The sequence below is a fragment of the Saccopteryx bilineata genome, chromosome 2, assembly GCF_036850765.1.
Source record: "Saccopteryx bilineata isolate mSacBil1 chromosome 2, mSacBil1_pri_phased_curated, whole genome shotgun sequence".
In the NCBI taxonomy this organism is placed as follows: Eukaryota; Metazoa; Chordata; class Mammalia; order Chiroptera; family Emballonuridae; genus Saccopteryx; species Saccopteryx bilineata.
The window spans coordinates 3,518,756-3,544,571 of NC_089491.1; the positions used below are offsets into that span (position 1 = coordinate 3,518,756).

At 62.0% G+C, this 25,816-nt stretch overlaps 1 protein-coding gene across 3 annotated transcripts in view; it reads right to left on the reverse strand.

Annotated features, from left to right (window-relative positions):
- The window catches only part of ADAMTS13 (ADAM metallopeptidase with thrombospondin type 1 motif 13), a 28,747-nt gene that overhangs the window by 696 nt on the left and 2,235 nt on the right, over positions 1–25,816 (reverse strand). Inside the window, exons 4-30 of one of the 3 annotated variants that reach the window (XM_066255799.1) lie at positions 22,582–22,709; positions 21,354–21,437; positions 20,975–21,099; positions 20,693–20,839; positions 19,149–19,289; positions 18,420–18,582; positions 17,161–17,265; positions 15,662–15,813; positions 15,500–15,563; positions 14,997–15,123; positions 14,460–14,608; positions 13,958–14,078; positions 13,229–13,309; positions 11,506–11,687; positions 10,757–10,892; positions 10,547–10,676; positions 9,753–9,935; positions 8,691–8,838; positions 7,957–8,077; positions 6,325–6,454; positions 6,036–6,215; positions 5,253–5,435; positions 3,822–4,026; positions 2,760–3,051; positions 2,097–2,243; positions 1,597–1,773; positions 314–498 (exon numbers count right to left, since the gene is read on the reverse strand). In XM_066255799.1, coding sequence (XP_066111896.1) covers positions 314–498; positions 1,597–1,773; positions 2,097–2,243; positions 2,760–3,051; positions 3,822–4,026; positions 5,253–5,435; positions 6,036–6,215; positions 6,325–6,454; positions 7,957–8,077; positions 8,691–8,838; positions 9,753–9,935; positions 10,547–10,676; positions 10,757–10,892; positions 11,506–11,687; positions 13,229–13,309; positions 13,958–14,078; positions 14,460–14,608; positions 14,997–15,123; positions 15,500–15,563; positions 15,662–15,813; positions 17,161–17,265; positions 18,420–18,582; positions 19,149–19,289; positions 20,693–20,839; positions 20,975–21,099; positions 21,354–21,437; positions 22,582–22,709 — 3,986 coding nt within the window. The remainder of the gene's footprint in view (positions 1–313; positions 499–1,596; positions 1,774–2,096; positions 2,244–2,759; positions 3,052–3,821; positions 4,027–5,252; positions 5,436–6,035; positions 6,216–6,324; positions 6,455–7,956; positions 8,078–8,690; positions 8,839–9,752; positions 9,936–10,546; positions 10,677–10,756; positions 10,893–11,505; positions 11,688–13,228; positions 13,310–13,957; positions 14,079–14,459; positions 14,609–14,996; positions 15,124–15,499; positions 15,564–15,661; positions 15,814–17,160; positions 17,266–18,419; positions 18,583–19,148; positions 19,290–20,692; positions 20,840–20,974; positions 21,100–21,353; positions 21,438–22,581; positions 22,710–25,816) is intronic. The other 2 variants (XM_066255800.1, XM_066255801.1) reach the window with 2 other exon arrangements.

Consider the following 25,816-nt stretch of genomic DNA (forward strand, 5'->3'; position numbering starts at 1 on the left):
GAGTTGGCCCCCTCTTTTGGCAAAGTTATATCAGGCTCTAAAATTAGACTTCAGTCCTGGGTTAACCGGGCTGTCTACACTGGAAAAGGTTCTTTTCTATTTCACTCTCATAGGGAGCTCAACAAACATTTGTTGGTAAATAAATGGAGGAAGCTCTTTTCTCCTGTTCTTTTACTAATTTTGAAGACATTTTTGGTCTGCAGTAAACTCAGGGGGTCCTCTAGCCCAGAACCCCTGGTCCAGTCCTCACAGACAGCTGTCCAAAGTCATAGCAAAGGTTAGCCCATTCCTGTCGCCATCATGGCAACCTCACCGAGATGTAGCTGGCATCAGTCCCCTCAGATCCAGTGCCCATGTCAGTGACCAGGGCGTGGATGGCGATACGGGACCATGGAGCCACATCGATAAAGACGCGGCAGCCCCCCACGTGTCTCCCATCTGGACTCATCAGTGGGCTGGCAATTTCACCCCGGGGTCCAAAGAGCTGCCTGTCACATTCTGCAGGGGAGAGCAGGTAGACAGACTGGGTGTGAGCCATCTCAAGGACAGAGGAGCCCCCAAATGACCACTACTGCCAGAGGCCAGGGCAGCTCACAGCCTGGGAGCAGCGAGGGGGACAGTATGGCACTGTGGTCAAGATCAGGACTCCCAGGCAGAAGCCCCCACTGCACCCCACATCTGCCACCTCCCGCTGTGTGACCCTAGGCAAAGGCTTTAAATGCGCTGAGCTTCAGTTCCCTCCTCTTTAAAGTGAAGGTGACAGCAGCAAACATTGGGCAGGGTAATTCTGGAAAAGTTACATGTGCAAAAGTGCTTAACACTGGACCTGGCAGAAGCACAGGCTCCAACCCACTGAAGCCTCCTCTGCCGGCACCGCCTGGGCCTCCCCTGAGGCAGGTGCCTGAGTGGGGAGTCTGGGAACTGAGGATCACTCAGCACCTGGGCAGCTACACACAGTGGGGCAGGGGAGGCCGTGTCAGGTGTGTACGAAGGAGGAGCTGTCCTACTTCTCACCTGAGGCCCGGGACGGGGGACCAGAAACCCCTGGAACTGGCTGGGGAAGCCGCCTTCGGCCAGCTTGGGCTGTTGGGGAGGGAACGCCCTGAAGCAGCCTAGAGAGCTATCTGAGGACACTGAGTGTGGGACTGTGGGCAAAGCGGGGGCCCCTGGGATGCCATCCTCTGCACGAGGTGTGCGTGTGCACACGTGTGCAAGCAAGTACACACCCTGCTCTGCGGGCGATGAGACAAGAGGACTGCACACAGGAACCGGGCTGGGGGACTATGGCTTAGACAAGGATCCTAAAGGATCTCGAAGGACCAGAGTGCCAGGGCCAGGGTATGGGGCCATGGTGGCCTAAGGGATGGGGTGCGCATGTGGCTGGAATCCCCATCTGCCCATCTTGCTGAAGGGTCCCAGAGAGCAAGGGGCGCAGCACGTATCATGAGACCTCATGCTGGCAACTCATTTTAGACTGACACTAGCCACCGCGGGGTGGTGACGTTGGGGGTGTCCAGGAAGGCGTGGCTTCCACCACTTGGCGGCAGCACCCACCCAGCCCGCCCCGGGGGCGGGGCCTCCGGCGCCTCGCTGTACCTCGGTGGAAAGTTCCTGGGGCAGGCCGGCTGGAATAGCGCAGTGTCACTCCGCCACGCAACCGCGCGCTGCGCTGCCTCACCACCAGCGTGTTGGCTTTGGAACTAAAGGTCATGCCAGCCAGCTTCCTGCACGTCTTCCTCCACGTGAGCCTGCCCCAGAGCAGCAACATCTCCCCTGGGGAGGGGCACTGCAGTGAGGGTCCTGCACCCCCCAGTGGGCTCAGCAGTACAGTGTCCCTGGGGTAGACGGGCTGAGTGCGGGGCCCGACCATCCCCCTTACTGGCTAGGTGACCCTAAGCAACTGGACACGTTACTTAATCTCTCCTAGCCTCAGTTTCCCCATCACACCCAGTCCTGAGATGGCTATAATTCCAAGTTATCATAAAGCATGAGCCTACTAGACTGTCTTGCCCGGAGTGGGCATGCTGGAGTTGTGCCCACAGGCACCTGGCAGGCCCTGGCACTTGCAGCAGGTGCTCACGTGGCCCTAGACATACCGGCACTACAGTTGAGAGAGCTCTGGAGGACGTGGAGGACCACCACCTCGCCCAGGGGCCGCCCGATGGCCACGGCACAGTCAGCCTGCCCGGGGCTTCGCAAGTCAATGGCTCCTGTTGGCTCGAGGTGCTGCCGGCCACAGGGACCTGGACAGAGAGCAGGAGCACAGGTGAGCGGAGCTGCCAGGTGGGGCATTCCAGGCAGGGCAGGGCTGGGGCTTCCCATGCTGGGGAAGGAGGCTGAAGTGGAGAGAGCTGACATCCTCAGGGGCCCAGCCAGAAGCCGCCTTGGGGCGGGGGTGGGGGCTGCAAGGGTCAGATGTCCCCATTCAGGGCACAGAGCCACTTCGCGATGCTCCAGCAAGGGAAGCAGTGTGTAAAGTGGTGTGTGACTGTGGGTCACAGATTGGGATCTGACTCGGACACCTTCGTGTCACCCTCCCTAGATAATAATAAAAGCGAGCTTGCCCTTGGCCAGTGGGGCTCTCCCAAGCCCATCCCTTCAGCCCAGCCACACACATCCCAGGGACCCAAGTGCTGTGGCCACAGACAGCCCCCCGGACATCCCCACAAGGAACTCGTCCTGGGTCTCCAGGTGCAGAAGCCTCTGCCACGCCTCCTACAGCCAGCCAGCTGCCCAGACAGAGGGAGGAAGGAACATACTGGACTCCACAGGGCTTTCCGTGGGCCCCGGCAAGAGCTCCCGAGTCCGGAGAGCTGGGGAAAGGAGGTGGGCCCAGGGCCGGGGCCCTTCCGGGGAAGCAGAGGCAGTGGCTTCCTCATGGGGTGCCAGGCTGGGTGTCTCCTGCCCCGCACAGGGCCCAGCCCAGCAGCCCCGCACCGTCGTTGGCTTGGGCAAGTGCTGGCAGAAGTCAGCAGGCATGGGCCCCTGGGCCGGGGGACCCAGGCAGGTGTCACGGCGGCGCTGGGTGCCAACCCCACAGGAGACGGAGCACTGCCAGAAAGAGGGGACAGAGTTGGGCCGACCTTTCCTGAGGGCGACAAGGACAGGCGACCACAGGCCAGGCACGAGCGGATAGAATCTCTGCACAGCCCTGGAGGTGGGTACCTGTCTCCGTTCTACAGATGAGGAAACTGAGGCTCAGTGAGGTGATCCTGCCTGGGTCACACAGGGACGCGCAGCAGGGACTCAAGCCTAGGTCTCTATCTGTCACCCTCAAGGCCTCTTGGTCTCTCCAAACCCGAGAGCAGGGGTCAGGCGGCAAGGCCTCCTCCTCCTCCTGACAGTTCTGCAGCCCGCCCACCTGCCCTCCTGCCCTGCACTGCCCTCCTCCAAACCCACCTCGCCCGGGCCCAGGTGCCCCTGGTCCTTCTGACCGAGGCCGGCGGTGGTGGCCATCTGCACGGCCTCTTCTCGGCGTGAGCGAGCCCCTGAGGAGGACCCTGCCTATTTCCCGCCATCTTCCTAGTGCCTTGCAAGGTGCTGGGCCCAGATGGCTCTGGCTTGTCCGTGTGGAATTGAGTTATCTGCCCTTCACCTTCCTGTGTCTCCAGACCTCGGGGCCTCCTAAGGCCCGGCTCTCTCCATATGTCTAGGCCTCGCTGTCTTCCATCTCTAGGTGCCTGGACTGCCCCTTCCCCAACAATCCCCAGTTCTCCGTCTCCTTTCAGGGGGTCACAGTGAAACAAAGCTCCCCAGGGTCCCCGTGTTTGAGGTCCCTCAGCTGACACACCCGCAGCCCCAGCCCCAGCCCCAGCGCTCACCTGTGTCCAGGGGCTGACGCGCCACGTGTAAGTGCAGTCGGCAGCGGCACAGGGGATGCTGGCCTGTGGCCGCACCAGAGTGGCACAGGCCGCCTCGCCCACCTCCACGTCTCGGCCTTGGTCCAGCTGCACGCAGGCCACGGAGCGTGTGGCGGTGCCAACGCCACAGCTGGCTGAGCATGGGCCAATGGACGTGACTTTCCACCTGCAGGAAAAGACCCCAGAGAGAGGCTGGGCCTCTCCCCCCCGCCAGGATGGCACCACCCCACTGGGCCCCTCGATGGTCATCCAGGATGTGTTCCAGGGCTCCTGCACAGTACAGGCCTGAACCCCCTCCTGTCTAGTCCCAGCGCTTGCTGGCACGGGAACGGCTCTGCAGGGAAGACACCTCCTGTCCCTTAACCAGGCGCCCCCTTCGTCCCCCCCCTCACACCACCTCCAGTGACAACCACAGAGCGGCTTGCTGGGCCAGGCAACGTGCCTGTGAAATTCCCACGAATCCCGGATCACCTCTGAATGGGACGTGGAAAAGAAACGGGGTACAAAGCCACTGGACGCTCGCACAAGCAAGGAAGTCAACGGACACTTTGGGGGGGGACGGCAAGGGATCGTCCAGCTGCCGATTTAAGACAGCTCGGTCTGGGGATGGGACTAGGAGAGGGGAGCCGGCAGAGCGCGGGGGAAACCTCCCCTGGGCCACACAGACACAGGAACCGAGGACGTGACAACGGAGCCCCTGCGAGAAATTCAGGGAGCACCGCTGGTGACTGGTTTGGGAAAATAAAGTTTGCTCCCGGCTTTGCAACACGATACAGAGAAGCCGGGCGTTATTAAATATGCAGAAGTGAGGGAGGACTGTGGACACGGCGGTGAATGTTTGTCCTCCCCTCCCCGGGGCTCCAGCCCAGTCTCTGAGCCCCCACCCCGCTTCAGCGCTGTTCTGTCCTGTGTCGGCTTCGGCGGTGCTGGGCCCCAGCTGGGCCCACCCAGCTGGGCCCACCCCCAGGCTCCGCTGAATGCTGCCTCCTCCGTGGTGAGGCCCCCCCACCTAGGGCTCCCCCACCCACGCCCCCACGAGAACCAACAGTGCTGTCTGTGTTTTGCTGGATGGGACGGTCACCTCTAGAAATTAGTACAACCTGCCAGGTGGCCCCGTGTCCTAAAGGCTGTCTCCTGTGCCACTGACATCCTGTAACCCCTGTGGCACCTGGCCTCGTCCACCTGCACGTCTCGGCCATGGTCCAGCTGCACGCAGGCCACGGAGCCATCCTGTAACCCCCGTGGCACCTGGCCTCGTCCACCTGCACGTCTCGGCCGTGGTCCGACTGCACGCAGGCCACGGAGCCCTCCTGTAACCCCTGTGGCACCTGGCCTGGTGTCAGCTCACACTGGGAGCTCAGGCCCCCTACTGGATGCCCTAGGGCTGCTGACCTGGGTGGGCAGGGCTCCAGGCTGCAAGCCTCCTGCTGCTCTGGCTGAGGCAGCCCCTGGCACTGGGTGTCCGGCAGGATCTCCTCGTCCTTGTCCTCTCCGTGGGCCCGGGCACAATACAGGATCCTCCGCGCCACCCCTCCCCCGCAGCTCACACTGCAGGCCGCCAGCTTGTACCGCCACCTGGGGTACACCGGAGTCGGGGGGGGGCCCAGAGGATCCAGGGGTGGCCCTCATTTCCCCACACCAGGGGGGGCCTGGAGAGGCTCTCACTCTGGGGGTCACCCTGTATGTCTCCAGCGAGGGACTTAAAGTAATGGACACAGAACATGCAGAAGAACCCATTTTACAGAAGGGGACGAGGAGGGCAAAAAGCAGATGTGTCCAAAAGGTAGCCGGGGAGGGACAGGGCACCCCAGGGGTCCTGCTGAGATGTGTCTCCGATGGGAATCCTGGCTCCACCGCCCCAGGACCTGCCTCCTGCCTCCTTAGCCGCGTTGCACCAGTCCCGCCCCGGGGTCTCCTGCCGGTCTTATTTATCTATCATCCGTGCCCCGTGCCCCCGCATCTGCTCCAGGAAGACAGGATGCCTGTCTTGCTCACTGCTGTGCCCCTGGTGCCAGAACAGCGCCTGGCACAGCAGGTGCTCGGTGAAGAGCAGGCGATGACAAAGTGAACCATCAACCATGTGCACCCACGACCTCCTGGGTCCGTGCCACGCACTACACACGCAGCCCCAGGAAACCCCGGTAGGACCGCCCGCCTGCTTGGGAAGGGGCCCACCTGGCGGGGCAGGGCTCTGGGCTACAGTCCTCCAGGGGGCCGGGCCGCGGCACGGGCCAGCACTTGGAGTGAGGCAGAGGAATGGAGCGTCCGTGGTCCAACCTCACACAGCGCACAGCCAGCGGCACCTGCCCTCCTCCGCAGGTCACTGGGCACGGCGCCAAGGCCCGGGTCTCCCACCTGCAGGGAGGAAAGGCCAGTGCTCTGTAGGAGGCCGCACCCCAGGGTCAGGCACCTTCCTCCCTCAGGGACCCAGGCTGATGCCCCTGCACAGTCCTGCTCCACTCACCAAGCCGGGCACAGAGCAGCCTGGCAGACCTCCTGCCGGCTCCCTGGCTTGCCTGCCAGGCCACACAGCTCTTCCTGGACAGGTGTCCCGAGGGCAGAGTCCATGCACTCGAAACGCAGCTCCATCTGGCCTGCAGGAAAGCAGGAACCCCGTGGTCAGAAGGAGAGCTCAGCCAGGACACAGCTGCCCAGCTCTCTGAAGAGCTCTAAGCAGAGGGTTTGAGTCTTGGCTCTGCCATTTACTGGCTGTGTGACCTTGGACAAATGACCTAACCTCTCTGAGCCTCAGGGATTTTCATATACTGATGCCTAGTTTGCAGGGATATGTATAAAGATTTTTGAAGGGACTGGATAAAGAAGATGGGGCACATATACACCATGGTATACTATTTAGCCAGAAGAAATGATGACATCGGATCACTTACAGCAGAATGGTGGAATTTTGATAACATTATGCCGAGTGAAATAAGTGAATCAGAAAAAAAAAACAAGAACTGCAGGATTCCATACATTGGTGGGACATAAAAACAAGACTAAGAGACATGGACAGGAGTGGGGTGGTTACGGGGGGGGGGGGAGGGGAGGAGGGAGAGGGGGAAGGGGAGGGGTACAAAGAAAACTGGATAGAAGGTGACAGAGGACAATCTCTCTTTGGGTGATGGGTATGCAACAGAACTAAATTATAAGATAACCTGGAAATGTTTTCTTTGAATATATGTACCCTGATTTATTGATGTCACCCCATTAAAATAAATATTTATTTTTAAAAAAGAAAGAAAAAGAAAAAGAAAAGATTTTTGAAGGGGCAATACACTTCTTATCTGGCACACAGTAGGTGCTGACCAAGTGGCAGCGCCATTCTGTAGTGAGAGGTGTGGTGAGAATTACTATATGAACATCTCTCACTGCTTTTTCCACAAACATTATTAGTAGTATCCTCAAAAGAAATCTTCGGTCTTGAGTCTAAATATGCTGAAGTTTTACTGACCAAACGGTTGGGTTTTTGTTTTCCTTTTTTTTTTTTTAACGAGAGAGAAAAAATGAAAAGAAACATCAAGTCATAGTTGCATCACGTTAGTTGTTCATTGATTGCTTCTCATATGTGCCTTGACCTGGGGTCTCCAGCTGAGCCAGCGACCTTTGGGCACAAGCCAGCGACCATGGGGTCATGTCGATGATCCCACACTCAAGCTGGCAACCTTGGGGTTTTGAACCTGGGACCTCTGTGTCCCAGGTTGACACTCTATTCACTGTGCTACCACTGATCAGGCCCAGGTGGTTAGGGTTTTTAAAAAACACTGTGCATCTTAAGATCATTTTGTCTCTGGCTTGGTCACCAGGAACTCAGAGTTAACTTTGGGGCCCATCCCTCTCAGCCTTTCTAGACCTTAAGAAATATGCCCTTGGGGGCCAGCCCTCCCGAGGTTTATGACCTTCCGCTATCTTCCCGCCAATCCTTGAACACATTACACGGCTGCCTGCACTTTGCCCCAGCTCCTCGTATTAACTACGTCATTTTTTTGTGTGGTCTGGGTTTTCTGTAAGCCATCTCAAACGGTTTTTAGAACTGAGCAAAATGTAGGCACATCAGAGTGAGCCCGTGGGGGCTGGTCTTCGGGGGGGGGGTGCTCACCTCTACCACAGGAGACAGAGCACGGCCCCGCCAGGGGAGTCCACACGTGTGCGGCCTGAGCCCCCAGCCTGGCACCGCCCGAGGGGGATGCAGCCTCCTCTCCCAGAGGCCGGGGGTCCAGCTGCAGGGAGCAAGCAGCAACCGGTGGGCCTGGGCATGCCACCTCCAGACGCACCCTGCTCCCCCAGAAGGTCCCAATCTCTTCAGGAGAGAGAAGTGGTCACCAGCACCTGAGAAGGTGCCCCTCCCTGCTGCTCCTCTCCGGGGAGACTTGCTTTCCGTCCTCCACAGATGCCCTCACCACACACCCCACCTGTGCCTCTGCGTGAGCGGTCACCATGGGGCAGGGCTGAGAGCTGGGGCTCAGGGGCCGGGCCTGCGGGCACGCTTGGCCTGCAGTCCCCGCAGCCCCGAGGGGAGAGGGGGGGCCAGCCCTTTGCCTGCAAGCAACCACACCCAGCCTCGAGTCCCTGGAACATTTCTCTGCACAGCTGGGAACGGGCAGCATTCTAACAGGGTCTGGGTCCTCTCGGCCCAGCCGGCCAGCAGGAAGGGCTTCCAGGAGGCCCTGAGCTCTGTATCTGAGTTCATCCTCGGACCAGGGGTCCGGCAGATGGCAGCCCTGCGGGAGGAGAGTCTCACACCGGCCGGGAGGCCAACAGTAACCGGGGTTCCCCATCCTTTCGGCCAGATGAGGACCCAGGGGCCCCGCCACCGCCCTGCCCGCCACTCACATGGCCCCAGCCCGGAGGACATGTCACCTCCGTACAGGGCTCTATGGCAGCTGGCTTCCTGTCTGTGGAGCAGGGCCCAGCAGTCACTGGCGCCCCCGGGCCATCTGCCCCCTGCGCACAAGTCACATTCTGGGCCAGGTCCTCCCACCTGAGGGCACAGGACAGCCATCAGGCCCTGCCTCTGCCCCCAGGCTGTCAGTGCAGCCTGGGCCCTGGCATGGGGTGAACCTGCTCCCCCCACACACACCCTGTATCCAACAACCCACAGGGGGGTCGTCCCACAAAGAAACAAGCTCAGGGCATCTCCCTGAAGGGCCGGACCAACAGCCATGGGCACCACACTTGGCACCCAGGCTGCCGTGACAGGCCCGAGCCCCCTGCTTTCCAGAGGGAACCCCGCCGGGGAAGCACATGGCTCCCCACAACCCAGCAGGTGCACAGAAGCCGGCGTCAGGCACAGTCAGGTCAGCTGGGTCGGGCACAGGAAATCGGCTAGTGTGTGTACCCGCCCTGAGGGGCCGTGGCTGCTGGGACGCCGTGCGGAGAGGGGTTCTGAGGCAGACCAGCCCCCGGCGGGAAGAACGGGGATGGCTACGTTCGCGCGGACATGAGAGAGGGAAGGAGCCCCGAGCCACGTGTGGGCCACCAGCGACCTCGGGCAGCCCACTCCCCCCTGGACGGGCAGCAGACCTCGGGCCCCAGAGAGGGAGGGGACCTGCCCTGGTCACCCAGCCAGTTAGCCGCAAATCAGAAGGATAAGCCTCTGTCGGCTTGGACAGCGAAGGGGCGAGAGGCCCCAGGGAAGTGATGACAGTAATGACAAAGTGACATTTATTGCTTCCCAGAGCAGGGACTTGGGAGGTTCAGAGAGAGAAATGGCCGGTCCAGGGTTTTCTGGATAGTTAAGTAATTCTAAAGCTGGCACTCCTAACTCTGGGCCACCCAGACTGGCGGGGCCTGGCGGGAGGCCTTGGGATAAGGGGTCACTCAGAAGATGTGGGGCTCAGTGCAGGGACAGGCCTCGGCAGGGAGAATCTCCCCCCACCCCCAGTCCGTGCTCACCTGGGGGGGCAGGGCTGGGCACTGCAGGGTTCCACCACAGCTGGCTTCCGTGCCAGCGCTCGGCACCGGGCCGGGGGCAGTGTCCTCAGGCGGTGGCCCTGGGCCTCCACGCAGCGCACCAGCCGCTCCCGCAGGCCTCCCCCACAGGACGCACTGCACGGGCCGAAGTCTCCAGCTGCCCAGCTGGGGGAGACAGGGACAGAGTATCGGGCCCCCCGGGCAGGTCCCCCAGCTGGCTCAGGGAGACGGGGTGGGAGGCAGGCAGATCTGTCCAACGGAGTCGCCTCCCTGTCTGGGCTGGGCCCCCTGTCCCTGCAGGTACCTGGATGCAGCACAGGGAACACCCGGCCCAGCCCTCCAGTCCTCCAGGTGTCCCCAGCCCTGCACCCACCAGCCCTGTCCCTAATGATATGCTTCTACCAACCACACCTGCCCGGGGCCAGGGCCAGGGCCAGCCAGGTGCTTTCCACTGTCACCTCCCCGAGTCTCCACCCAGCCCCCCACCCCCAGCAGGGTGGTCATCTCCATGTTGCAGGGACCACCTGAGCTCAGAGAGAGCGTGTGCTGCCCACAGACTAGGGACATCAGGTGTGGGCGACTGTCACCTGTGTCTGCTGAGTCTCAGTGTCCTCGCCTGTAAAACAGGGGCACTGACAGAACCCGCCTCACGGGGCAGCCCCCAGGACTGAGTGGGAGCACCCACAAGAGACCGCCTGCCCAGCCCAGGGCTCCACAGTCCGGGGGAGAGCCCACAGCCACCACAGACCCCGCCGGGAGCCGCAGGCAGCACTCACTACGGGGGGCACGGCCCGGGGGTGCAGGATTCTGGCCATGGCACGGGCTGCCGGCTCCCTCCACACTGGGCAGCCTCCGCCCACTGGCTCCTGGCCTGGTCCAGACAGCTGTAGGTCACCCATCGCAGCCCTGGGAAGGAAGAGGGAGGCTAGGCCACCTCCACGCAGGGGACACCCCAGGCTTCGGGCAGGCCCCGCCCCGGGCCTCACCTGCCCCACAGCTCACCGAGCAGGACCCCCGCACGGCAGCCCACACCCAGACCTGCTGCAGCTTGGGCCGGAAGTAAGTGAACGTGATGTCTGGGCGGGTGACATTGCCGAACTCATCACCGTAGCGTCTGTACACCTGCATGACACAAACGGCGGGCCCAGGGCCTCGTCCAAGGGCTCCCTGACGGCCGCTGTCACCGCCCCCTTCCCCGGGAGCCTTCACAGTTCACTCCTCCATCCCTCTAGTCTTTTTGCTCAGGAAGCAATCGGTGATGGTAACCGCATGCCAGGGTCTGGGGACAGTGCAGCGAAGGGGACACTGCCCCAGCCTCTAGGAGCACCTGGTGGGGCGTGGGGCGGTGACAGGAATCTTAAAGTGCCTGGCAGGTGCAGGGTGGTAATCCGGAAGGGTATGGGGGGCTCTAGGCGGGCGGGTCAGGAAGGGGGTCCGGAGGCAGGGCTCCACAAGGTCTGTCTGGGGGCTCCCCTCCTCCATCCTTCCTGATTGCCCTCCTAGGCTCCAGTGTTCCCCAAGACCCCTCCTGCCCAGCTGGCCGGAGCCGTGACTCGTCTCAGACCACAGGCCCACGGCCTCCTTCCTGGGGAAGCCCTCTGACCCCTGCACAGGGCTCTCCGTCTCACCACGCCCATGGCGTGGGCTCCCCCCCTCAATGACCGCTGAGTCAGAGAGTGAGTGAGTGAGTGAACAGATGAACAAGGGAGCCCCAGGGGGAGGCCCTCCTGCTCACCTGGACCTCCACATCGTCCCGAGTGGGCCCCGGGATGCGGAGCTCCTCCAGGCGGGGCAGCCGGTCCTCGGTGAGGGTCACTTTGTACTCGACGCGGCCGTCCTCCAGGAGGGAGGGGTAGGTGGTGCTGGGAGAGATGCTGGTGTTCCCAGCCACAACATAGCGCCCTCGGATCCTCACTGCTGTGGGGGGAGCGAGGCCCATCACCGTGGGAGGTGGGCACCACCCCCTCGGACCCTCACTGCTGTGGGGGGAGCGAGGCCCATCACCGTGGGAGGTGGGCACCACCCCCTTGGACCCTCACTGCTGTGGGGGGAGCGAGGCCCATCACCGTGGGAGGTGGGCACCACCCCCTCCCACAGAGGAGGTCTGGGTTTAAGCCTTAAACTTTGAGGAATGGGCTGATGGGATGTCATTTCTAGGGCTGCATCTGTGACTGTCCTCCTCCCCAGGTCCCCATCTCCCAGAAGCAGGTCCTCCTGGTGTCCTGGCTGGGTGGTCTCTGCAGGCACCCCCCCACACACGATGCACACAGGGGGCTGACCACAGAAGGCTCCCTCACAGCAGTGACTCTGTGCCTCTACCCAGAAGCCGGTGAGCACCGCAGACCTGCTTCCCTGTCCAAGGACCCTCCCACCAGCTCTGCAGGCAGGTTCAGGGGCTCAGGGACACCAGGCAGGCACCCCCAACTCTGAACTCAAAGGTCAGGTGTGGGCGTCCCCTGGAAGCAAGGCCCCACGGGGCACTGAGCAGTAAAGAAGTTGGCCTTGCCCTGGCCAGTTGGCTCAGTGGTAGAGCGTTGGCCCGGTGTGTGTTAGTCCCGGGTTTGATTCCCGGCCAGGGCACACAGGAGAAGCTCCCATCTGCTTCTCCACCCCTCCCCCTCTCCTTCCTCTCTGTCTCTCTCTTCCCCTCCAGCAGCCAAGGCTCCACTGGAGCAAAATTGGCCCGGGCACTGAGGATGGCTCCATGGCCTCCACCTCAGGTGCTAGAATGGCTCTGGTTGCAGCAGAGCATCGCCCCAGATGGGCAGAGCATCGCCCCCTAGTGGACATGCTGGGTGGATCCCGGTCAAGCGCATGCGGGAGTCTGTCTGTCTGCCTTCCTGCTTCTCACTTCAGAAAAATACAAAAAAAAAAAAAAAAAGGAAGTTGGTCTTGCCCAGGACTCATTCATCCGCCTTTGTCCTTGGCTTCCGGGAAGGAACCTCCATCAGCCAACAGGAGTGCCTCTGTCCAAGGTGAGGTCTGGCCACACCAGAAAGACCAAACACTTGATGTGATCTAGGGGGGCTCTGGGTCACATGGCATCAGGCAAGCTGGAGACGGAGATCATCCATGCAAGCCATCGATCAAGCAGTCAATCAACCAACCGTGGCCACCTAACGAAGCCCCGAGAGAAACTGGACACTGAGCTTGGGGAGCTCCCTGGGTTGGCAGTACTCCATGTACCATGTCGCACTTCGATACCGGACACCGCGCCCTCTGGGCTCTGCCCTGGGCGTCTTCCTCCTCGGCCGGTTTTGACCCGATTCATTCCCGCTATCGGCCGTAACCCACCGTGAGTATGACCAGTTCTGAGTTCTGGGAGTCCTCCTAGCGGGCTGTCCAAGCTGACGGGGGCCCGGAGAACCCCCGGACTTGGAAGCGAGGGCATCTTGGGGACTGCGCCCTCAACCTTTGAGGTCTGGCTAACTCCGGTGGGCGTCCTCGGGCCTGCTCACCCAGGTGTGTGAAGAGAGGCCTGCGGTTGGCAACGTACACGCTGGTCAGGTTGGGAGGCAGCGTCAGGAAGGTGACGTACTCTAGGAGGAAGCAGGAGGTTGGGCGGCCCAAGGCGCCCGCATCACAGTCAGGGGAGCCAATGGCAGTGGCACAAAAAAAGGGGGGGGCTTCAAAACCGAAAGCTTACAATGTGATGGGGCTGCCTCAGGAAGCAGTGAGTCCCCTGTCACAGGGGGCAATCAAGGCCAGGCTAGAGGGCCACCTGTGAGGACGCCGCCCTGGTGAGGGGGAGGAACCCAATGTTCTCTGGGCTCAGTCTGGGGCTGCCAGAGGGAGGCGGGACCCAAATCCGCCACTAATCCTCTAAGCCCTGACTTTGCAAATGACCTTGCCTCTTTCATAAAGAGATCGGGGTCAAGGGTTTTCTGGGTACATCATCCCCCGTGATGGGATGCCTTGAGCCGGAGAGGAGGGGCCGGCCCACAACAGACTGCCCACTGCCTGCACTGTTGTCCCCATTGCAGTGACAGTGAGCAGCCGTTAGATGTACCACAGTCCCCATGTGACTCCACCACCGAAATCTGAGCCACGTGGGGAGGCTGGCAGCATGGGGGGTGGAGGCTGAGGCTCGCTGGGAGGATCCAGGACTGAGCCAGCGTGTGGACGCCCCACCCCATGCCCAGCCTGGGCAGCCGGGGCTCCTTGGGGGCTGGGGGGCCGGCCCCTACCTCTGGCCCTTCCGGCCGTGAACGAGCCGTTCTGAGGGCTGCACGTGCTGTTGTCCCCTCCACACACCCGGCACGCGTCTGGCACCTGCTGGGAGTCCATCCTGCCGTCACAGCCGAAGGTCTGTGAAATCGGGGAGTGACAGGTGGGACCGGGACACGTGCCATGGGCGGGGCTGGCCCACTGATGCCCACAGCTCGGAGGCTCTCAGATTCACATGACAGATGCTCTGGGCCCACGTTCAGAGCATCCGATGTCCACGCAAGAAGCAAGCGTAAAGGACCTGCCCACCTGCCCGAGGTCACAGCACGGCTCCTCACGCCCGGCTGAGCCCAAGGTCACCCGTGTCCCAGCGTCACCCCGTGCAGACGGTGGCAGCTTCGTGGAGCCAGTGCTCACACTCACCACCACCACACCAGGAGGCCCCTTTACATCTTGGGTCTTTGGGGACAGGCCTCAGGGCCACCGGGGATGGAAAGGCACCCTCTGCCCACACACGCCTACCCTGCAGCTGCCCGACACACACAGGCTCAGGGCCCCGTCCTCCTGAGGGCCACTTGGCACACACCGGGTCCCATCCAGGAAACTGTCCCCACGCCTCACGATGAAGCTCTCACCAATGGCCCGGCACATGTGTCTGCACAGAGCGTCCCCTGGGAAGACAGAAGGAAGGGAACCGCAGTGCAGGGGCGGCAGGGAGTAGGGAGGGCGCTGACCCTGCCGGGCACGATCCAGGTGGGCCGGGCCCCTGCTGGCACCACCCAGGTTCCGCACAGCATTCGGGCAGGGGTTCTGTTTTCCTCCTGAGGCTATAAACGCAGCCAAGACGTAATACGGGCTACTGAGGCCTTCCTGCAGCCCGAGCAGGGAGACACACTCTAGTCTCCGCTGTGCAGGCGGGAAAACCAGGACTCGGAGATCCCCAGCTGCAGGGGCCGAGCCAGGACGAGACCCCGCCCAGCTGGAGCCCCGCTGTCAGCAGCATGGGCTTGAAGGTGGGCTGGCCGGCCCCCGGCTCCCCCTTGCAGCCCCAGGCCCCACCTTGACCGTAGGGCACGGCCGGGCCCCAGCGGTAGAGGGAGATGTTGCCAGGGGAGAGGAGCAGGGGCTGCCCGTCGGTCTCCGCACACTGCTCGGACATGAACTCCAGCTGGGTCTTCTCGCAGGCCTGGCCAGAGAGGGCGGGGGACAGGCACAGAAGAGACCTGGGGTGGGGACTCGAGCAGGGGACCTGGGGTGGGGGTCCCGTGCCACAGGGAGACAGCAGAGAACTCTGCAGCGCGAGGGCTATGAAGCGGGCTCGAGCCTGGCTCCCGGGTGCACCCCAGTTCCCTGCTCTGTAAAGTGGGGGCGACAGCGTCTTTCTCTGCTGGGGCGGGCATTCCAGGAGAGTGTGTGAGGACCCAGGGCAGGGACCACCACCCAGCAGCACACAGGAAAGATGGAGAACACTGCTTTTACACCCAGTGCTGGGACAGGGCGGACGGGCACTCTCCTGGCAGAGACTAGGGCGCCCTGCCACCCTGCCCAGGAAGCAGGCCTACCTGCGTGTTGCACATCTCGGCCTGGAGGTCAGCGCCTACGCACGCGCGCCCCCCAAAGGCAGGTCTGAAAATCCCCAGGAGACACAAGGGGTGAGAGGTGACTCACAGACCCCCAGCCAGGGAAAGTGGAGCCACCACCCTCCCGCTACGTCCCCACCATACCTGGGGTTGCTGCATTGCCGCCTCCTGGTGACCACGCCTCCTCCGCAGGAGCGGGAGCAAGCACTGGAGAGACCCCATGCTGACCAGTGCCCGTGCACCACCCCCAAGGAGGTCAGCTCCGCCAGCGAGCGGCAGTGACCCTTGGAGCACCACTGCAAGAGAGTGACAGCCAATCTCCTGCACCCACGGGCACCATGTAAGGCATCCCAGCTACAGGCTACCCAAATCTCCTGCACCCACGGGCACCATGTAAGGCATCCCAGCTACAGGCTACCCAAATCTCTTGTACCCACGGGCACCCCACACCCACGGGCACCGTGTAAGGTACCCCACCCATAGGCTACCCTTCAAGGCACCCACACTTATGGGTACTGCACACTCATGGGCACCCCACACTCAGGGTACCTGACACCCACAGGGCACCCCACCCCGGAGGTCACAGCCACCGTGTATGCGAGGCAACCTGCCGCCCACGGCTCCTGACCAAGTGACCAAGGACAGCTACAGGGCCCTCTGCCCTGGCTCACTGTGTGCTCCTGCCAGGCTGCAGGTGCCCCGCACAAGCATGTGTGCACATTCACACACACGCGCGTTCACACGCACATTCCACATGTGCACACACGCTCACACACACATGCTCACATGCACATTCCACGTGCACGCACGCTCACACGCACATTCACACGTGCATGCACGCTCATACGCACATTCACACACGCTCACACGCACATTCACACACACGCGCTCACACGCACATTCACACGTGCACGCACGCTCACACGCACATTCACACACGCTCACGCGCACATTCCACACATGCACGCATGCTCACACGCACACTCACACACACACTCACACGCACATTCCACACGTGACACACGCTCACATGCACATTCACACACACGCTCACACGCACATTCCACACGTGCATGCATGCTCACACACACATTCACTCGCTCACACACACATTCACACACACTCACACGCACATTCACACACACACGCTCACACGCACATTCCACACATGCACGCATGCTCACACGCATACTCACACACACACTCACACGCACATTCCACACGTGCACGCACGCTCACACGCACATTCCACACGTGCACGCACGCTCACATGCACATTCACACACACGCTCACACGCACATTCCACACGTGCACGCACGCTCACATGCACATTCACACACACACTCACACGCACATTCCACACGTGCACGCATGCTCACACACACATTCACACGCTCACACGCACATTCACACACACTCACACGCACATTCACACACACACGCTCACATGCACATTCCGCACGTGCATGCACACTCACACGCACATTCACACGTGCACGCATGCTCACATGCACACTCACACACACTCACATGCACATTCACACACACACGCTCACACGCACATTCCGCACATGCATGCACACTCACACGCACATTCACACGTGCACGCACACTCACACGCGCCTCCACCCCCTGTTCAGACCTTGTCCAGGCCGCACTCCGTCCCGTCCAGGAGAGGGACGAGGAGGCGGCTGCAGCTGCCGTGGTCCAGGGGGTCAGTGTGGCAGGACAGCGCCCGGCACACATCCTACGAGGAGAGACAAGGGGCGGGCACTGGGCCAGCAGCGCCTGTCGGGCCGGGTCTGGCCTTCACCGCCCCTCCCAGGCTGCAGGGCACAACGACACAGCCGCACTGCTGTGTGGGCTAGGGGCCAGAGAGGATGAGCGCAGCTGACCTGTCCATCAGGAACAGGGACAGGGGCCCGAATCCCTTTAGGGGCCCATGAAAACGTTCCATGTCTTCTATCAGCAGAAGAAAAAAGAAACTCTTCGATTGAAGAAAATGTTTCAGTTTGTAATATTAATATCCCGTATTTGCCCTGGCCGGTTGGCTCAGCGGTAAAGCGTTGGCCTAGCGTGCGGAGGACCCGGGTTCGATTCCCGGCCAGGGCACACAGGAGAAGCGCCCATTTGCTTCTCCACCCCTCCTCCTCTCCTTCCTCTCTGTCTCTCTCTTCCCCTCCTGCAGCCAAGGCTCCATTGGAGCAAAGATGGCCCGGGCGCTGGGGATGGCTCTATGGCCTCTGCTTCAGGCACTAGAGTGGCTCTGGTCGCAACAGAGCAACATCCCAGATGGGCAGAGCATCGCCCCCTGGTGGGCAGAGCGTCGCCCCTGGTGGGCGTGCCAGGTGGATCCCAGTTGGGCACATGCAGGAGTCTGTCTGACTGTCTCTCCGTTTCCAGCTTCAGAAAAATGCACACACAAAAAAATAAAAATAACCTGTATTTACAATAAGACACATAAAAGTTTATGTTTTATTAAAACACTAAAGTATTCCTTAATATTTCATATGTGGGAAGGGGCCCTCTGAGGCACAAGTACCCCGGGGGGCCCATGACCACCCTGCAGCCCTAGGAGGGCGCGTGTTCCCCTCTCCCCCCACCAGCCTCTCCTTCCTAGGATTCAGTCCGAGGTCATCTCCAGAAAGCCCTCCGGCTGCCACTGGGTTGGAAGCCCTTGGTACCGGCAGGGGCTCGGGGACCCTGGCTCTACCTAATTGGTGGGGCCCAGTCGAACCAAAAATGTTGAGTCCTGACCAAAAAACAAGAATTTTGAGAGCCTACAGGCAGCCTGGGCCAGGGGTGCCCACGGTGCACAGCGGGGCCCAAGCTGGGCGGAGGGGGCTGTTGGGTGTGGACAGAGGGTCTTCCCAGGAGGCACAGTGAGATACCCAGACTCACGAGGTTCTCCCTGGTGAAGGTGCACGCAACGGCGGTGGGGCCGAAGGCCACGCGGCACTGCTCGTCCGCGCCGTAGTACAGACCGGGTTGTGCCTCGTGGGGGCGCCCCGCGGGCCGGGACTGCGGCCCGGGCGGGTCCCAAAGGCAGCGCGCCCGCCCTGCGCTGTGACAAGGCCCCGGCTCAAGTCCCCGGTGGGCACGGGGTGGGGCGGGATGGAAGGGTGGACTTGGGTAGTGGGGGGAGCTCTCAGCCCGTGCTGCCCACCCAGTGGTGTCAGAGAAGAGGGAAGGCGATGGAGGGGCCCCGAGGGGGTGGGGCCGGTGGAGGTGGGACGCAGGGAGGGGAGGGGACACAGGGAGGGGTGGGGCCGGTGGAGGTGGGACGCAGGGAGGGGAGGGGACACAGGGTGGGGTGGGGCCGGTGGAGGTGTGGCGCAGGGATGGGAGGGGCCGGTGGAGGTGGGACGCAGGGAGGGGAGGGGACACAGGGAGGGGTGGGGCCGGTGGAGGTGTGACGCAGGGATGGGAGGGGCCGGTGGAGGTGGGACGCAGGGAGGGGAGGGGACACAGGGAGGGGTGGGGCCGGTGGAGGTGTGACGCAGGAAGGGGAGGGGACGGGAGGTGGGTCAGGGACGGGAACGCTGGGCGCCAAGGGAAGAGTGGGCAGACGATGGGGTGGGATGGAAGAGCAGATGCAGGAGGCCGCGGAGGACGGAGGGATGCGGTTACCTGAGCAGGTGCAGCAGCTGCCTGCGGCTGCAGGTGGACCACGCGAGGCCCCCTGGGGCGGGCGCGGTGCGGTCGGTCCCCATCACGTGGCCGCTGGGTCCGCAAGCGCTGCCCAGCGCCCCATCGTGCTCCAGGCCCAAGCTGCGCGGAAGCGGCGGCGCTGAGCGCAGCCTCGCTGGACCGGTTCCCCGGTCCCTCCTGCCCATCGGCTCATCCCCTCGTCCCACCACCAGCTAACCCGAGGCCGCCCTGCCTCAGTTTCCCGCCCAAGCTGGGCAGGCAAAGTGGCTCTTGGCTTTTTTTTTTTTTTTTTTGGTTGATAAATATAAAAAGGCTTTAGAAATGTGCAGGGCAAACTAATCCATGGTGTTATAAGTCTGGGGAGCGTGGGGTTCCAGGTCCCTGGGGGTACCCCCTCCTCGGGGGCCTAAGATCACTTTCTTGATCTGGGGACCGGCTGGGTCAAATTCACGGGCTGTGTAGTGTGGTAAATAAAATGTCAGAGAAACCGCCCACCTCTGACCACCCTTCCACTCCCCAGTAGAGGCAGCAGTTTCCAAGACCTTCCCTCCGGACAAGAGAGGTGGAGGGATTGGGATGGGGGGTGCGCGGGCGTCAGGTGGGCAAGCAGGGGGCAGGAAAAGCGGGCCTGTGGTGGGTGGAGTGGAGGCAACGGCTCAGGGACATGGAGGAAGGGTTCCCCAGGAGCACCCAGCGTGGCTGAGGGGGTGCAGGGGGTGAGGGGAGGGGGATAAGGCAGCTAGAGAAAAGAGACTCGTTTTTTACTTTACGATTCTCTGTACTATTTCAATTTTACAGCAAGTGGGTGTTGTTTGCATAATTAAATGACTGGAGAACGCTTCACTTTAGGTAAATCACAGTGAAGTAGGAGCAGGATTTGCCCGCAAGGTGCATAATGCCCGTAGCCAGAGAAACTAGAGAACGGCCTAAACACCCACACAGGATTGGTGAAGTCAACTGGCACACAACAACAACAAAATAGTTAAAAGACCTGGGAGAAATGTTTGGTAGAAATATATTGTTGCATTAAAAAGGGTCCGCTGGCCCTGGCTAGTTGGTTCAGTGGTAGAGCATCAGCCCGGTGTGCAGGAGTCCCGGGTTCGATTCCCAGCCAGAACACACAGGAGAAGTGCCCATCTGCTTCTCCCCTCTCCTCCCCCTCTCCTTTCTCTCTGTCTCTCTCTTCCCCTCCCGCAGCCAAGGCTCCATTGGAGCAAAGTTGGCCCGGGTGCTGAGGATGGCTCCATGGCCTCCACCTCAGGCGCTAGAGTGGCTCTGGTTGCAACAGAGCGACGCCCTGAAGGGGCAGAGCATCGCCCCCTGGTGGGCATGCCCATGCCGGGTGGATCCCAGTCGGGTGCATGTGGGAATCTGTCTCTCTGCCTCTCCACTTCTCACTTCAGAAAAAAAATAATAGTAATAATTTTTTTTAAAGGGTCCATTGCCAGCCTCAACCTCCCCTCCTGGGAGCCCAGGTCAGCTCCTTGGCCTGAACCTGGGGGACAGCTTATGGGGCCGCATACCTGTGCCCAATCTCATGGGCTATGGTGACCCCCAGGTCGAAGCCCGTATCTTCAGTGATGAGGCAGCCCCACGAGGAGGAGCAGGCGCCCCCCAGCTGGGTGACCCCCCGCACCTGCCGGTCACCATCAGGCGACTCCAGGTCAAACCTCGGGAAGAGAGAAGAGACGCCCCGGGCAGCACTGAGGTGCCTGCCTGCCCGGAGCCCGGCCTCCTGGGCGGAGAGCAGGCGGGCCGGGGAGCAGCGTGGGGCGGGCCGGCCCTCGCTCAGGGGGCGCGGCTACCTGGTGATGTACAGGACCAGGTCGGCGTGCCCGGGGTCCGTGTCGTCCTGGGGGTTGACAGTCCGGCCCCACTCGCAGACCCTCTGCAGCGATGAGGTGATGTTGGCTGTGACATTTGGAGCATCCTGGGGGGATCAGTGAAAGAGGCCCGCTTACCGGACCCACACGCACCACGCAGGGTGCTGACGGCTACAGGCACCTCAGTCCTCGGGACACCTGGTTACTGTCCATGTTACAGAGAAGGAGGGGCTTGGCAGGGCCGTGTGCGAGCCCGGCTGGGGCCCGGCCCGGTTTGGCTAGCCGGAAGCCCCGTCATCACCCCGAGGCCCTGGGCAGACACGGTTTTGCAGAGACTCTGGCCTTCTGGCTCGGCACCTACCTCGGGCTTCGTCAGGATGACCACCTTCACCAGGTGCACTCGGAACTGAGCGCCCAGGGACGGGTCCCTCAGCAGCTCTGACCCCTGTGGAAGGGCAGGCGGAGAGGTGACACTCGGAACTGAGCGCCCAGGGACGGGTCCCTCAGCAGCTCCGACCCCTGTGGAAGGGCAGGCCGGAGGTGACACGTGGGCGGGGGCAGCCTGCTCCCAGCCGCTGCTGACTGCAGAGGCCACCAGGGGGAGGGCCTGGAGGGCACACTCAGCACGGTAGGGGCGGGGGCGCCCAAGTGGTAGTCCTTGAGATAGACGTGCCCTCACGCTCCCTCCCCACCTCTGCTGCAGCCCAGGGGTGGGGAACAGGGTCTGGGACTGTCAGTCATCAGCTGAGATCAATTCCCTAAGGGCTCCTCAAACCCCCTCAGCCAGAATTCTTTTACACCGTGAGTGTATACATCGAGTGGGTGTCTTTGCTAGTGTCTGACTCCATTGCACTGCGGTGGTTGAAGGTGATCGCGTGACATCGATCCCGCTGCTGTGGAAGCCTCCGGGGCAGCCCAGAACAGGTCGTCTTTGTGAACGTGTCATGTGCGGACTCTGGCTGTCTGACACTGGGTCTCAGGGAGCCCATGAGATGAAATGTGATCGCCAGGTGGTTGGGACACCTGTCTCTCCGCTACCTCTGTGTCTCTCATTACTGGCTGGTGGGAGTCCTGCCTCCTGCCCCACCTTCTCCCCTGGGAACCGAGTGGAGGGGAGGCCAGCAGAGATGGGGGTGCCTACAAGAAGGGAGCAGAGAGAGGCCGGCAGGGGGCAGCCCCCCTGGCAGTCAGACAGCTCGGCCAAGGTTCCCATAGATCGGGGGCAGAGGCCAAACTTGAGCGCCCCCCCTGGGCAAAGGGACCCAAGGAGCACGAGGCTGTGGGGTACACTAGGGAGCGGAAAGGGGTTACCGGACCTCGCCCACCTCCGCCCCAGGTGAGGGAGAGGGGGAAGGGCAGACATCTTCTCCCCACCGCAGGGCCCTGAGCCTCAACGTGACCCCAGCCTCGGATTAACACCCAAGTTCAACTTGCCGAGTCCAGCCTCCTAGACAAGCCAGCCCACACCACGGCCATGGCCCCGCCCACAGGACAGCGTGTCCAGAGGCCCCCAGGCCGGGCTGGTGGCCGTTCTCCAGGCCCCCCGAGCCCCGCTCCCGGCGGTCAGTGCGGGCGAGCAGAGCACTCACCATGTTGAGGTTGGTGAGCACGTATCTCTCCGTGTCCTCCTGGTGAGCCTGGTAGACATCGGGGCCCACGGCCACCAGCAGCTCCAGGTGCAGGACACTCCCCTCCACGGGCAAGGGGGGAGGCAGGGCTGGAGGCGAAGGTTCCAGAAAGCAGGTGAACTGTGGCTTTAGCTGCCCAGCCAGCTGACCCCGTGGCACCTCACGGTCCCCACGGCCACACCTCTGTCACCCTGTGCTCCTGGGCTTGGGGACACAGTGGTGGAGTCCTGTCTCTGCCGCGGACCACTTAGGGAGCTGGTGGGCCCGGTCCCCAGCTGTCTCATGGGGAATGTGGGCGAACAGAAGAACACCACTCCTGGGTTCCGTGACAGCTGGCTAAGTGGCCTGCTCTGCGCCCTCCCCACAGTCCCTCCTGGGGGAGAGAGAGCAGCCTGTCTGCACCCCCCCAAAATCACCCTCCTGGGGGAGAGAGCAGCCTGCTGTACCCCCATCACCCTCCTGGGGGGAGAGAGCAGCCTGCTGTACCCCCCATCACCCTCCTGGGGGAGAGAGCAGCCTGCTGTACCCCCATCACCCTCCTGGGGGGGAGAGAGCAGCCTGCTGTACCCCCATCACCCTCCTGGGGGAGAGAGCAGCCTGCTGTACCCCCATCACCCTCCTGGGGGGGAGAGAGCAGCCTGCTGTACCCGGCCCCCTCGCAGGACGGGGCCTCGCTGGGCCGTCACGGCACCGGCTGTGGACGTGCCCTGAGCGCTCTCCAGGGGCTCCTGCTCAAGTCCAGGGTCCCGGAGCTCCTCTGTGTGGGACCGCTAGGGACCCACGCCTGTTGGGGCTGCACTCACTGCCTGCCGCCTGCGGCCAGCCCCCCACTGCCCACACTCCCGTCCCGCCTCACACACAGGGCCTGGTGAGGACCCTTGTGGGGTCCCACATAGAGGAGAATGAAGGGGTCTCGAGGGACCAGCTAAGCCTGTGCTAATGAACAGCACTGCCAGTCACCACCCTGGGTGGCCTGTCCCAGCCCAGGCTGGGCCTCCCAGGGTTGGGTGTCGTCCGTCACGATATACACGGACGGCTCTGGCTAGTTGAGCGACGCGTTGGGACAAACTGCACGGACACCTGACACCAGTCCTGGGCTGGTGCTGTCCTCACCACGTCCCAGGTAAAGACACAGAGGTCGGTCGAGTGATGGGGTCCGGGGTCGTCTGTACCGAGTGACAGAGCTGCGACCTGAACCTCGGGCTCTGGCGGCAAAGCCCAGGGTCTCCCCACTCCCCCTTCCTGGGTTTGCACCTGGCGCTGCCACCTGCTCACTGGGTGGCCTTGGGAAGGCCGGGGCTTCCTGAGCCTCCGTGGGGTCTGACAGTGGGCGAAGGTCTAACGTAGCGCATCGCAGGGCAGCGGGCCATGTGGTGGTGGTTGGGGGTCATCTCTGCACCCTGGGGTCCACCAGCCACGCCCTCAGCACCATGCTCCCACTCACCCAGCCGCCAAAGCAGCAGGTGACCCGGGCCCCTGTGCCCAGGGGCAGCAGGCTCGGCTGTTGGGGACTGCAAGCCAATAGGGTCCTTGTGGTTTAGATTTCTGGGGGACAGAGGTGTGAAGGACTGGCAGTAAGCTGACAGTCTGCCTAACCCCCCACCTCACTTGCTTGCTTAAGTTGCTAAAGACTAAGTTTTTCTCCACACCTCCACGCTAGCTGTGGGGCTGGATTGTTTGTACTCGTCCTTCCCCCCTGTCCCTCGGAGAGACTGGAGGCAGTTTCCTGTTTATCCTTTGTTTTTGTGAAGTTAAGATGTTATGCAGAGTGGAGGGTTCTCTGCACTTGGGAGAACTCTTGGGTTGCCTTGGAAATGTGACTTTGTATCAGAGATCTCTTTGATTTGCGAATGACTTTACTCTGCCCTATAAATAAAGCGGTTTGGGGGTGGAGAGTTCCCTCCCTCTTGCAAGCTAAGGCCTTGCAGAGGCCTCCGGATCTCATCCTTTTTCTCTTTATTTCTTCATTCCACGCCGTTCCCACTCAGGACCTGGAATCATTAGCCACGCCTCTTTCTGCGCAGCACTCGGCCTCCCGTAAAGCTGGGGTGGGGGGGCCCTCTCAGCGGCTGGAGGGGCGTTCACCACTCGCTCGCTGGGGAAGGAGGCCGGCTCCGGCCGGCTGCAGGAGAAGGTGAAGAGCCATCCCAGAGCACAAAGGAGCAGTGTCCTCACAGACACAGCTGAGTGGGGCCACACCGAATCGGGGGCACTGCAGGAGACAGGGGCCACCTCAGTCACTCCTACTGGGCCCTCTGGTCCTCGTGCAGGCGAGGGGACCCACGCTGCTCCTTTGGGTGAGAATTAGTGGGGGCAGCGCCACCCTGGGGCACAGGAGCCTGGGTTCAAGGCCAGCTCCTTCTAGCCCCGTGGGGCAGGAGACGATGCGTCTCCGGGCCTCATCGAGGGGCGGCCAGTGCTCAGCACACTAGCCTTGTCCTGGAACACTGCTCACGAGTGAAGTCCTGAGCCCTGGCAGGCAGAGCGGGTTCAAAGGGCTTCGTGATCTCTGGAATGCAGGAGCCTAAGGCCAGCCTCAGGGCCCTTTCCACCAGTCTCCTTCACCCCAAGGGAGCCCCTGCAGAGCTGGGGGACCCCAGGCAATGGTCTGCTAGAAGGAGGGCCAAGCCTGAGGGCCAGGAGTAAGAGATACACACAAGTTCCTGGCCCCCACACCCCCAGTCAGCCCCAGGGGGTCCTGAGCGGGTGCCCCCAGCCCAGCCCTCCAGCATGCCCCTTCCCCTAGAAACATGTCTCCTCCCCCAGTGCCCATCCTTGGACTCCGCCCCCAGCACACACACACACACACACACACACACCCCTGCCTTGGTCAGTGTGCCTCTGACCCAAACCACAGAGAAGTCAGTTACACATGGGACACCCCTGATTCTCTCCACCCTGACCACTAGCCCACCCTGCCTCTGTTCCCACCTGTCTTTTCCTCAAAGTCACCAGCGGCCGCACTCAGAAAGGAGCCGGCGCCCTGGAGAAGCCCCCAGAAGCTCACATGACAGGGAAAGGCTCTGGCGGCACCCGGCCCAGCCTTTACGCAGCTTCTCACAGAAGAGATAAATATTTATATCCCCGGCCAGAGTTCCTGACCCTCAGTCAGCCCAAGGGCAGCCCTGGGGCAGCACGGACCAGCCAATTAGTGACTGTTCCCCTTGACGCTGAGCAGGACCCCGGGGCCAGCACC